Source organism: Podarcis tiliguerta, assembly GCF_965153285.1.
Source record: "Podarcis tiliguerta genome assembly, chromosome: 5".
In the NCBI taxonomy this organism is placed as follows: Eukaryota; Metazoa; Chordata; class Lepidosauria; order Squamata; family Lacertidae; genus Podarcis; species Podarcis tiliguerta.
The window spans coordinates 94,630,242-94,644,394 of NC_139538.1; the positions used below are offsets into that span (position 1 = coordinate 94,630,242).

A 14,153-nucleotide genomic window follows, 5' to 3' on the forward strand; every position below is an offset into this window, starting at 1 on the left:
CAATGTGGAGCTCCTTGATAAAACCAGTTGGAAACCTCAATGACTGCAGAATGCTGCTGCTGCTAAAATCTTGACTGGGGCAAAGTGTTGGCTCATGCAAGTCCTTTATTGTATCAGCTGCACCGGCTGTCAGTCTGTATCTGACTACAATTCAAGGTACTTCAAAGCACTAAGCAGCTTGAGGCCAAATTACTTGAGGGACCCTTTCCTTGGCCATGAATCGCCTCTTCCCTTAAGATCAGCTGCTGCTCTCCTCTTCCATGCACCACAGCTTTCAGGGCACAACTGGTGGCAATGCACAAGTGCACTTTCTTTGTGATAGCACAACTGAAGTGTGTAGTTGTATCCTACCAGCAACCTGAGGGATATATGTTAAACAAGCTTTCATTTCTCTTACTGCTTAGTTTTGTTTATTATTAGTTTAGAGTCTTTGTAGCCCAGTCAGTTGGCAGAGTCCCTTCCATGGCTTCCATTGCCGCCAGACTTTATTTACTTATTTATCCACTCCAAAAGGAGTCGCTCAAAGCAGATTAAAAAATATAAAACCATCAAACTAACAATTAAAAGAACACAAGTGACTAAGTACAAGAGGAAGAAGCAAGGACATGAACCCCATTTGGCTATTCAGGAGGAACGATTAAGAGTGGCATGAGGCAGCCACATTCGCTTGCTCACCTCACGGCTGCACCCCACACTGGGCAGCATGCCAGCACTGGGGCAGCCTGCCAAACATGAGTGCTCAGGACTCCAACTCATGGGGAGCAGCCCTATACAAATCAACAGGCACTGGTCCACCACAGTCATGGTCCCAGATACATGGCCAGCATTGGAGAGAGGATGGGTTGTACCCAACCAAGCCACTCAGAGTAGACCAACTGAAATCAATGGACTTCACGACTAACTTAGGAAGTCCCTTGATTTCAGTGGGACTCATTGGAGTATGGTTTAGCTGGATACAGTCCTTAGATAGCTATGTTTCCCTGGGATTCCTTGGGAAATAACAGCTATTCTGTGTCTTATTCAGGCACACACAAGCGGTAAATGCATTCTCAGGTATTTGCAAACACAAATGGTACAGTATTTCCACTGCGTGTGATTTGTTTCAAGGAAGTAGGCAGTGTATTACACAGCTAGGTTGCCATGACAATGAGACAGAAAGAACAAGAAATGTTTGCTTAGAAGAGCATTCCGTCAAGCAACCCGAGGGCAACACCCCCATGGTTAAACAGCATATGAGAAAGTTAAGAAGGGCTCTTAGTTGGGTAGAACAAAATGCAGTAGCTTTTGAGGTCCGTGGCTGCACAAAGGGTAGCTGAGACATCTAAACAAGTATAAGATCAACTGATTTCTTTTCTATTAGGCAAAACATGCGTAGGATGGGCTAGAAGGAAAATATTACACAAGCACTTATTCCTGTAAAACTCAACTACATATTGCTCCGATGAGGGAAGCTTCATAACTCAAATATTCTTTGGCAACTTCAAGATGCAAAATTCTAATTTCTCTTTCTGCCCAGGACATGTGCCAAGGTGTCAGGGAAAGGAGCACCCCCTGCCCCTCCTCCACCTGGCAATCCAAGGCTGGTCCTGAGAAAGCGAGTCTAGATTTAGCCCATAAAAGAGAGAAAAAACAGTTTCAGGACATGACCGCAGGACGTTCTAAGCAGCCAGGAATTAAGAGAAGCAAGTTAATAAACATCACAGTTATTCAAACGACGTAATAATCTTATTTAGAACAATAAGGATAATTGGTACCAATTCCACCTCCCTCCTTTGCCCAAATTAATGCCCGAGGAAACCTAGCTCTGAATTTCCTGAGGCTGCTGCTGGCACTGCAATCTCACTGTGTTCAGAGCTCCTTATGAATTTCCACTCTTAAATCAGCTTATATCCAATAAATCTCCTGCTCTGTCAGTTATACATGTTGTGTCTAATGTGATTAAATGCTCAACTGATTAGACTCTATATATTTCAGTCAGGGCAGATTAAGAATGAAGCCAGCACCTGGCGAGGAAATTGCACAGAAGCCAAGAATTTGTGGATCAGTGCCCACTAAGCTGGAAGTACAAGTGTCAAAAGAGGTGGGGGCTTAACTAAGAACTGAGATGACTGCATTGCTTGACGGAGCTTCTTTCCGTCCCCTCTCTTCAGGAATTTGCAGTTATGTTCATTGTTGTATCTCTTATGTGCCGGCTACTTTGGGAACCCCGAATATGTATAAAAATGTGTATAATAATCCAAGAATTGTTTATGTTTTTAGCAGAACCAGTAAAAACAATTCATTTCTTGTTGAGATCCAAGAGGGAATTAGAAAAAAACACACAAAAAAACCCACCAGTGCAGGTAAGTTTAACTCTGAGATTTTCAGAAAATTCCATTCCTATGGTAAAAGGGATTAGTCAGCAGCAGTAGTGGGGTCTCTTGTGCTTCTGGCGAAAGACAGAAGGGTTTCACTTGCTTTCGCTGGTTTGTAGTGAAAGCTTACTTGCATGCAATGTCTCTTTTGCAGTGCTTAACCTCTGTTCCTTGTAGCTGTAGCTGTTGAGAGAGGAAGGGTCGTTCAGCCACATGCTGCCAGGGTCTTATGTATATGGGAGAAATTTATAACAGTCATACTTTAGAGGCAAGGAGTTCTCCCTTGCTTACCTTTTTGGGGTGCACGATCCTTGCAGCCAAAGTTGGGTGTTCTTGCTCTGGTGTCCTGTAAGGTTTCTGAAAAGACGGTTGTTCACAATCTGCCCTTCCAACATTTCTCCAATATTTGTTGTTTTGTCCAAAGTGCTCAAGAGAATCCCCATCAGAAATGTTACTTGCTCTATGTTCTGGCAGTTAATTTTAGGTTCTGGACCTTTTGGTCATGCAGGGTCTCTCATTTAGATGCTGATGTGCATTGCTTCAATTTCTCTACTGGTCGTTGACCAAAATAAATATATAGTTACGCATTACTTCAAAATGCAGTTTAGCCTCCTTCTTTATTTCCCCTTGAAAGCCCATTGCTTACTAAAGAACAGCAGTAGGCCCCAAACTCCAAAGCTTGCCTTATTTCACCCTGCCACCGCAAGACAAAACAAAGTTCAATCTCTTCCTATGCATATTTATTCAGAAGTACATCTCACTGTGTTGAACATTACTTAAACATCTCAATCTGCAACAAAATGTTGTGGTGTGGAGTGCCAATCAGCCAGGCCATCCTCCAGGAAGTTACATTCCTTTTCCCCTCCCCAGGAGGTAAGAATTTCCTACCACTGAGCATGTCCAATCTTCATTGTCTTGGCTTTCAGCGGAGGGCAGGGGAAAGTTACCTTCTTACGTTTCCCCTCTAAATGTATTTTGTCCTTCTGCAAACCGTGGGATCCCCTCAATTCTGTTGATACCTTGCTCTTTTATATGTGTGGAGCCATTTTGGCTACATTAGGACTAACACTTGCTCAGGAACATCACTAACTGGGAGAGTAATTGATAATGAATCAATTGAATGTACCACATTGATGATATTGTAGGATAGGATGCATTTTTCCTGAGATGGAAAATACTGGGGATGGTAGTGACACAGTTTTAGTACCATGGTCTAGATGAGGAAGACAGATGGAGACGCTCATTGTCCAAGGCCATTTGTGGAAAATTATTATGCTTGCACAGTCTGGAACAGACTCTACCCTGCAAAATTTATACAAACTCCCCTCCACATACAACCCAGGAGTTGTGTACTCTGAAGCTGATGAATCCAAAAGAAATTGATGTCATGTCACATAAATATCACCATCTCTGCATATACACACAGAGAGAAGCTGAGCTATACCTTTTTGCTTGGCGATAATTCTTTTCTCTGATGACCTCAAAAATATAGTTTTATAATGCAGCCCCTTCATTCTGACAAGAAAATGTCATACATACACCCATGTATCCCTAGCATCTAACACTGTATCTTTGATTTGAAGCCACTTTGGCTGAAAAGCAAGGTATAAATATAACCACCCTAGGTGGATATAAAGCTACTTTAATTAAACAAGCAAATAAGTAAATAGGGCAATCATGTGCTCCAATACACTATGGAGAGTAATCCAATGTCGCCATGCTAATGCAAAACCTGACATGCCTTACATGTATCCAGCCCAGAACAAGACAGGGAAAAACAGAGCTGTGCAAAGCACAGAATAGTGCAACCACCATGACCCATGAAGTTGGGACCTTGGTGTGCGCACCTGAGAACTCAGATAAGACGAGGTTCAGCCTACTTCCTCATAACCTTATTGGCCAGAGGTCACAGCTCTTCTGCCATCCTTGGACTCAAAGGATGACGCCCCCGCAGTACCTCTGTCCCACCCCCGGCCTCAAACAAGTGTCACAGTCTACAAATCAGGAAAGGGTCGGAGCATGCCACAAAACAGGCCTCGCCAGACTACACAAGGCTTTTGTTGACTCTCAGCTTCTTGCAGGGACAACTTCTTTTGTAGCTATTGACAGTTCTGTATGCTCTCTGTATGAGTTGGATTGGTGTCCAGTGAGCTCAAGTACCCAGAGGATTTGTCGACAACAACCCCACCTCATTCCCATGCCCATGACAACCTGCCAGGACCCACCACCAATCACAGTGTGGTCATGTTCTGGAGATAAAGTGGAGAGCTTGTGGAGAGGAAGTGGACAAATGGCAATGGTGCTGGATCCGGCCAATTCACTCATGCTGACAGTGAGACAGACATCCCATTATGTCCTTCCACTCCACCCCAAATACAACATGCAAACTACCAGATATAACAATGCCATAGCACCATCCATTGTGTGACACAGGCAGCAAGACAACACCACCCAAGCGTTGTAGGCACCCCAGCATAAATATGGATAATTCCTTGCATACCACACACTGCTTGCGATCACAACACACAAAGGGAAGGAATGAGAGATGCCACAGCACCCAGACAGCTCCCTTGGGACAGGTGTGCCCTTTGTGCAGGCCACACTTACTTTTCACATGCCTGCCCAGCAACCATCTTGTCAGAGGCAAAAGAGAAGGAGCTCCTTGGACTCAAAGCCATATTGCAGAAAGAACAGGTGTGTCCTACAAACACAGCCATAGCAGACACACCACGGAGCATTTGTCTCCCCACAAACTAAGTCATCAACACCCTGAGAGTGTGCGCCGCAAGAAAAGTCATAGCCTGGTGGAACAGGGGGTCCATGTTTCAATTCCAGGGCATGTCTCCCTGCCAGAAATGGTGAAGAAGGACCCCACATGCAGACACCATGCGGATAGTACCCACTCCTCTAAGAGGTCCAGTCCCTCACAGACCAGGCAGTGGGCATGAGGAGAGTGTGGAGGGGCCACTGGCCTTGACAGCATCAAGCTTCCCCCCTCCGAGTCCCATTTTGAAGTCAGAGAGAAAGGAAGAGAGAAAGATCCCTCCCTACCAACCCCAAGCGACAAAGAAACAAGACAAGTGGCAGACACAAAGTCTATATTGAACAGCATCCAGGATGCAGGAGATCCTGAAAGGGAAAGGTACACATATGGGGTCACTAACCACCAGCAGGGCTCCCATGCCTGGGACAGTGGCTCAACATGGAACAGAGGAGCAGGCGCAGAGTCCCTCGTGGCTCCAGCTCTTGTGAGGAGGGAGCGGGGTAGTGCCTTCTGAGTCCCTGAGAAACACAGGGACTAAGGCCACGATTCTCCTTTGGTGATTGCAGCTGAACACTGTATGCTGTGGCAGCTCGCTCTCCTCCGCGGGTCGGGGCTGTGGTTCTGCAAGGCAAAATCGCTCATGAGCGGCTGATGCTGAGGGCTCGCCCTGCCTAACGGACCCTGCTCCCAGCTCTTTGGGGAGAAGAGTCTCACAGCAGCTCAGTTTGGGCAAAAGAAAGGGCAGAACATGGGACAGGGCTGCTGCAATTGTACACCACAGCACGGCTGCTCCCTCCCATTGCTTACCTGTATGGGGCACTCTGTCTGTCCCTTTCTGTGGTTAGGTGCTTGCGTCTGGCATTTGAAGGGCATGTACCTGTTAGGGTTCTAGGCAGAGAAGAGTTAGTCACATGTTCGAATTCCTCTGAGCATTCCGAAGAAAGCCCGTTTGTGCAAAGGGCTCCTTCTTTCTTCTTCCCATCCCCAGAGTTCTCCTGTGTGTACTATGACTGTACACAACCTGAGGCACCTATTATCGGAATTCTGGTCTCCCTGTAGGTGGGTGGGATTTATATAACTTGTGTGCTGATCCACAATATATCCTACACTCTGTTGTGGCAGTGTGGGGGAGGGGCATTGCTCAACCCCCCCTTTTTTTTGGTGGGCAGGAATAGGATTAGGCATAAATGTGCTCCTCCCTTGCTCTGCCACATTTTGGTTGCTTCTTACACTCCACAGGGCGGCTTCAGCCATAAACTAGAGCCCCTCGGTGGTCATAACAGAATTCTGTCCTAAATAAATAAAACATATATAAGAAAAATGTACCACAATAAATATCAATTTCCAAGAAAATCCAAGGTACAATTTATTTCGAAAATCCTGAGAGATAGCAGTGACAACCCTTTTCAATAAACAGGATCAACTGTATTGTTTAACTCCCTATGGAAATGCATGGCTGTTACCCAATGCAATTCATTCTGTTCCGCAGCTTGGCTTCCTGCAAATGATGGGTGAGGACTTGAGAACATCAGAAGGCGCACCTCACCCACCATCCTCTCCTGCAGCGGCCAAACTGGTGCCTCCAGGAAGCAAGACTTATAACCGCAGACAGACATATTTTCCATGATTTTTTTTCTAATCCTGATCGCCGTATCTTCTGGCAGTGAATTCGAAACTGTATGTGAATGAGTCCTTGCTTTTGTCTGTCTTGACTTCATTGAACGACCCAAGGTCTAATGTTATGAGAGATGGGGTGAACATCCCTTTAACTGCTTTCTCCACACCATACATAACCTTATATACCTGTTATGTTCCCCCCTCCCTTTCTTCACAAGGGAGTTGCTCCCTTCCCTTGATCCTCTTGGTCGTCCTTTTCTGCACCTTTACCAGTGCTGCAGTATCTCTTATGAGACACAGCAGTACGGTCGCACCACAGATTTGTACAGAGGCATTGCGATATTGACAGTTTTACCTTCGATCCCTTTTCTAATATAACATGGAATCCAGCAACCCCTTTTTACAGTTGCCACACACTGGATCAACACAGAGCTATTGTCAGGGAAGCTATGCACCACAAGCCCAAGTTCTTCATTCAGGTCAATCATGGCCAGCCTAGACCCCAACAATGGATACATGAAGTTGAGCTTCCCTGTCTCAGGGTGAACTTACAATTACTTTAATTCCTTGGCTTGCTTAGGGAATAAAACAACTTCTAGTTGTTCTATATTGCTTTCATACATCCCAAACTTCATCTCAAACACTATGTTTTCCAACAAAGGAAGTTCAACCATTCAGTTGCGGTAAATCACAGACAAGTTAAGACATTATGATGTACACAGTGGCATGAATCAGCCCCTTGTCTCTTCAACTAAGCCAAAATTTTGATTATAAATAGTATACCAATCATTACAGCATTGTCTTCTATTTAGCATAGTGCAGAATCAAGTCCCTATGCAATATGCCAGTCCTAAAATACAACCAAAAATACCGGGATCTTTGACGTCCTTTCCTACTACAGTTGTTCCTTAAAGAATCAGATCAATTATAGGAAAGATCTTCCATCCGAAGATCAGCAATGAAATCAAAGCTAAGCTTTGTACAAGACAGAAAGCCCATGTTTTGAATAGAAGACTGTAGAAAAACACCATAGCTAAAGGATGCTATACTGTATATCATACAAAATGCCAAGTCTGGGAAACTGATTAGGGTTTAAATCCCTTGCCTCAGTTTATGCCCTACTGAACATGCCATTCTGATCCAGAGTCCTCCAACCTTTAGAAGTAGGGTTTTGCGGGGGGTTGCCCTAGCTACTCTGGGTTGCTTTCAACAAATTATAATACCACAAAGACCTGAAAATGTACTATGAGGCGGCTTGCTTGTGTTGGATGTAAGACTGATTGGGTGGAGCTGAAAAACGTAAATACTCTGGACTTAGAAGGATTTGATTTGGTGTATGGATGGCACACTTACCTATATTATGAGAAAACTAAAGTGCACAAGGGATTCCACAACCACGTGATAAGAGGCAAGATATAAAGACCTCCTAGAAAGAAAGGGCCCCTGGTGGATATCCCCCATTGAGGCAGTGGCAGCTACGAATGTAAACACGAATAAGAACTGGGGTACATACAAGGACCTCCTTGAGCTTAGAGAGGGTACTAGAGGACTAAAAGAAAGAGAAGATGTACAAAACTACCGGTATGTCTCAGATTGGTTTCAATATTTTCAATTAAAGGAGGTTTTCCGAAAAGATAAAGAAAAAGGATTTTTGGAAGGAGGATCGGAAAACGGTATTGGGAAACAACAAAAAATTAATATCCAAACTTTATAAATTTTTACTAGAACGGGAGACCAAAGAGAAAATGGTCAAAGCCATAATGACACACTGGGCTAAAGCTCTTGGACAGAACATTGACATTTTGGTTTGGGAGAAATTTTGGGGGGAAACTATGAACTTTTCAGCTTGCTATTTGATAAAGAAAAAAAATAGAAAAAATGTTTTACAGGTAGTACTTAATTCCCAGGAAACTTGTTAAAATGTACAAAAGAGGGTCCAAATTGTGTTGGCAATGTTCAGAGGCTGAGGGATCTTTCATACATATGTGGTGGCAGTGGAAACATGCCCCAAAATACAGGGAGATGGTCTATGATGAGCGCAAAAGAATTCTTCAAATCACATTTCCAAAAAAATCCCCTGAAGCCTTTCTATTAGCAATAATTGGTGATGAGATCCCTAGGAAGACACACAGCTTATTTCTTTATGAAACTTATTTCTTTAGCAGCCAGAATAGTGTATACTAGAAGTTGGAAATAAAGAGAAACCCCCACCAAAGAACAATGGCTGTACAAATTGACAGAACTCGCAGAACTTGCACATATGACTGTCAAAATAAGGAATCCAGATGAAAAAAGACAAAGGATGAGAGGGACAGTTTTGCAGAATATTAAAAAATATATATACTAAAATCAATCTACAAGTAGGGATAATGTTGTGAACAACAGTTAAATACAATGAGGGATTAGAATGGGAAAGTAGGGTGGACTAATAAACAGATAAACAGCAATGCTAGGTTTATCAAGAATGCCATGGAAGGTCAGGTTAGGAAGTCTGCACAGAAATTATGTAGGATGGTAAAGTATGATGTGTAAATAGAAAAATGTAAAATGCAAAAACAATATTATTATTTTTTAAAAAACCACAAATTCAATGAAGCACAGGAGCCAATCACCTGTACATCAATTTATAAATGATCATAGAAGTCCATTATTCATTATATGTGACCCCTTTGTGATGTTAGTAAATTCCACCCTAAGCTCTTATATGTTGATAAATATACAGCAGGTCTTCAGACAGGGCTATAAGCAACCTTTCAAGATGTGTGCCATTCACTTATCGATTTTACTGTGATGACCACCCCACATTTTTCAAGGTGTGGCAAACAGAGGGCCTACAGAGGCCAGTGGAAGAGCACATTTTCCGCAAGCAGAAGGTGCCAAGCCTGTTTGCTGATATCTCCAGCTAGAAGAATCTCTAGTTAGCAAGTTTGGGAAAGACTTCCATTGAACACCCTGGTGAGCCACTGTCCATCACAGTAGCAAATATATAAATTTATGAATATCTGTCTGTGTACACTCAAACACACACACATTTTGTTACTTGTCATACAGCTCTCTAAGAATCTTAGCTTTGGCCTCAACTTTTTATTGTTTCAAATTGGCCATTAATACCTTCTGAATATCTTTATTTTTCAGACTTTGCATAACTCACACAAATTTGTAGTTTTCCAAGTTGGAATCTATACCTTCAAATCATTTCCCCTTCATCAGAAAAAACAACAACACCTCACTAGGTTTCAGAAACATTATGTGAAAATTAAAATATAGAGAGATTTCTATTGTAATTCTTCACCCACCAGTGTAATTATCCAAAGGACATAATAGATAATTTAGAAGAACATCAGGGACACAACACAAAAAACCAGTTTGTAACAACAACAAAAAACCCAGAGATAGCAGGGGAAACTATACAGCCAAGTTGTGATTGCTTATTGCAGTGTTAAGATCAGGGGTCAGCAAACTTTTTCAGCAGGGGGCCAGTCCACTGTCCCTCAGACCTTGTGAGGGGCTGGACTATATATATTTTTTTTGGGGGGGGGGGGGAATGAACGAATTCCTATGCCCCACAAATAACCCAGAGATGCATTTTAAATAAAAGGACACATTCTACTCATGCAAAAACACCAGGCAGGCTCCACAAATAACCCAGAGATGCATTTTAAATAAAAGGGCACATTCTACTCATGTAAAAACACACTCCGAGGGCCGGATTGAGAAAGCGATTGGACCGCATCCGGCCCCTGGGCCTTAGTTTGCCTACCCATGGTTAAGATCCTTCAGGTCTGTGTGTCAATTATATATCTGTACATTTAACCTCTGGTACTGAAACTGCTAAAGGGAAATGATGCATTGAAAAGCAAACAGAAGCTGACCTTTGCATGTTTTCCCATCAGGTTGTAGGTTGAATCCAACTGGACAGCTGCAGCGCACTCCTGTTGCTGTGTCCTTGCAAGTGCGGTCACAGCCTCCATTATTGACAGCACATGTTTCTGAGAAATGAAAGAAAGACAGAGAAAGAGAGAGAAGGAGTAGGGAGGGAAGGAGTAAGGAGGGAAAGAGGGAGAGAATAACACAACACATTGTAGTCCTCTAAGTATCCTGCATAACGTTACAAAGCCATGTAAGCAATCTGCCCTTAAGCATGCAACATCAATATGCCTCTTATGTTTATCACAAGGGCTTTATGACTGTCTTAAACGTCAACTGCAAACTGTATGCATGTTGACTTGAAAATAAGTCCCAAGGAATTTGATGGAAAAGAACTGTAAGAACTGTTTTCTTACTGGAAAGGCCCACTGAAATTAATGGGCTTTACTTCCAATAGACATATTTAGAATGAGGAATAAAGAAGAGAGTAAGGAAGATTTTTAAATGCAGATTTTGAAAGGCTACTGCTTCAGCTAACAACACATTGCATTTTAAAACAGACTCAAGCAGTCATACCCCACCCAAAACATATTATGTGGAGCCAAGACCCTGGGATTTCTGCAGAGCTTATATTTTAATGGCTCATCAGCCATTATCCAGAGATGGCTTTTCAATATTCATTGGGGGGTGGGGGAGATTGCTCTTGATACACTATTGGGAGGGATGGAGCCACAGAAAATCAAAGCACAGCACTGGACTTGAAATTGAAATTTTCAAATCCTTTCATTTACAGAAAGAGTTAATGGAAAATGAACTACATACATCACTTTGACAGGAATCTACATGCCCAATCTGTTCTTACTGAACTACAAGCAAAAGGCATCTGGGTTTTGTCCACTTAAAGCTTTTTGCAAATTGAAAGGAGTTTGGAGTGGGTGGGGAGGGCATAATTGAGGTCACTGAACCCATTCCAAGCTGTGTCATTGAAATTTCCCAGTGCTTGTAGGATGTCAAATGGTGGTTGGGCAAACACAGGGAAGGGAAAGCTGCAACACTTTTTTATAACTTTTGCAATAATGAGGAATGGGTATTAGGTCTCATTCCATGAAAAGTGCAACTTCATTACAATACAATAAAAGAATAATAATGGCAGAATACATGCAAGTGTATAGTGTTTGCGAAGTAAATAATAAGCAGCAGTAAAATGAATCATTAAACAAGAGCAGCAACTGTGTTGATTTTACTCATTGGGCTAAACTGTGTTTTTATCTAGTAGTTGTTTCTTGGTCCTTAACGAGACATTCTTCCCCCATCTCCTCTTCCTTTCTTCCCTATTAACACCTACTAACCCTACAGCGCGGGTGGCCTAGGGCTTGCCAATCGGCGGTTCAAATCCCCATGATGGGGTGAGCTCCCGTTGCTCGGTCCCAGCTCCTGCCAACCTAGCAGTTCGAAAGCACATCAGTGCAAGTAGATAAATAGGTACCGCTCCGGTGGGAAGGTAAACGCCGTTTCTGTGCGCTGCTCTGGTTCACCAGAAGCGGCTTAGTCATGCTGGCCACATGACCTGGAAGCTGTACGCCGGTTCCCTTGGCCAGTAAAGCGAGATGAATGCCGCAACCCCAGAGTCGTCCACGACTGGACCTAACAGTCAGGGGTCCCTTTACCTTTAACCCTACAAAACAAGTCATGGGATGGGCTTCAAGTTTCCCTTTTGCCAAAAGTGGCAGCCAAGGGGGTGGGGACAGGGAAACTCAGCACAATGATGTTCTGACACACGTTTTGCTATAGGAATCTGAATTCTACAAGAAGAAATTAGCAAAGCATGCGGTACCATGTTTACAAGAGCCATAAATGCCAATATGCTGCTAGCAATTTTGAGACAGAGTTTTACTCAGAGTACAGCACTGAAATGAATAAACATGGCTAAGTTACTGCATGTCCATTCATTCCAATAAGTTGCTCTGAGTGAAACATAGTTGAATGCTACCTTCTGTGGAAGGGATTTCTAAGTTTCTCCCATGTGTGGCAGAGGAAATTTCAATCTAGAAGGTGACTGATTGCAGTTCATCATCCCAAGGCTTTCCATAAAGCCATTCTTAACTCATGTTTATAAAAGATCCTTGGATTATTTGCATTATCTGCAAGATGTGTTAGACTTGAACTATGTTACGACCCAACATATTACATAAAACAATCACTTCTATGGTGAAGCAGCTTCAAGAGAGGCAATCTGGAGGAGAAATGTAGAGATCCGCAGTAGAGGTTATTAACACTTTCCCCATCCAACATGTTTCCCCTGCCAACCCACCACATGGGGGTTCCAGGTCAGTGTTGCCCTCTTGTCTTTTGTGTATTCCATTCCATTGTACTTAGACAGAATTGAAATGGTTATGACATTCATATGGCTCAAACTCAATATGTTTCATGGAACTGCCGAGTTGGAAGGGATCCCGATGGCCATCTATGTCTAACCCCTTGCAATGCAGAAACCTTTTGCCAAACGTGGGACTCGAATCCATGACCCTGAGATAAAGATACCTATTTGGCAGGTATCATCAGACAATCCAGGTTAGGATATAACAAGAAGTAGTATAGGGCAATACAGAGAAGTCTATAACAAGGTTTGGAGCCTGTTTTTCTTGAACAGTAAGACAGCATGCAAACCACTTTTTGAAATTAAATACAGTTTCAACGGCATGAGTATCGACTCTTTAGAAAGAGGGGCGGGGAGAGAAACCCTAGAATTCCTCTTTAAAGGGGCAGCTCTTTGAGCAGGCCTGTTCCCAGCCAACTGCTTTATCACGAAGAATCACATAGGGCTCAGTTCATTAATGTGCACATGGGCTTAAGATGGATCTTATACAAAACTGAACCTCTTTGCCATACTTCTGACATGAGTATGTTACCGCCACGCCCCCACCAAAAAATCCCCGATTTAGCAGATTTAGTACACATGCAAGAGCTCAAAAGTGGAAAAATATAGAACCAGGATGTGCATGTAGAGAATTCACTAATTTTAAGAGAGAACGGGTCCCCTTTTGCTTTTGCCTGCATGGCTGAAATATGGACACCAACCTACTCTTTATTATCTTGAGAAAGCAGATCTAGTCAAAGTTTAAGCATTGTTTTCAGCTCCAAGAATTTCAATGAGAGGGTGTTGAACATGTTCTTAATCAGTGGGCCACTAAAAGGATTTAACTTTAACACTAAAAGGGTTTATTCAGTAGGTCTTCCTTACCCTTGCAAATAAGTCTATTTTGATGTTTAATTCTGATGTGTGACTATGCAATAAAATTTCCTGGGACGTCTTCCATGAGCAGCTATAATAGATTGCAAACATAATCCTGAATAAATTCTAAGAAAAACCAGGTATACAAAAATCAGGGAATTAAAAAAAGTTTCTACCTAAAGCAATTTATTGGGAGTACCAGCAGTTTAACATTACAGAATGATTAGAAATGTCAAATGACTACATTATTAAAAAACACAAAAATCTATGGAGTTGGCATAGAACTGCAACCAGCAGTAAATCTCACACTCACAGATCA

The 14,153-nt window shown here is 42.7% G+C and overlaps 1 protein-coding gene and 1 long non-coding RNA gene across 4 annotated transcripts in view; one reads left to right on the forward strand and one right to left on the reverse strand.

Annotated features, from left to right (window-relative positions):
• LOC310677773 overlaps positions 1 to 14,153 on the forward strand; it is a 207,748-nt gene that overhangs the window by 127,601 nt on the left and 65,994 nt on the right. The window lies entirely within an intron of this gene.
• The window catches only part of SCUBE1 (signal peptide, CUB domain and EGF like domain containing 1), a 194,684-nt gene that overhangs the window by 61,418 nt on the left and 119,113 nt on the right, over positions 1 to 14,153 (reverse strand). For all 3 annotated transcript variants that reach the window (XM_083440729.1, XM_083440728.1, XM_083440730.1), the window contains one exon: positions 10,608 to 10,724. In XM_083440729.1, coding sequence (XP_083296855.1) covers positions 10,608 to 10,724 — 117 coding nt within the window. The remainder of the gene's footprint in view (positions 1 to 10,607; positions 10,725 to 14,153) is intronic.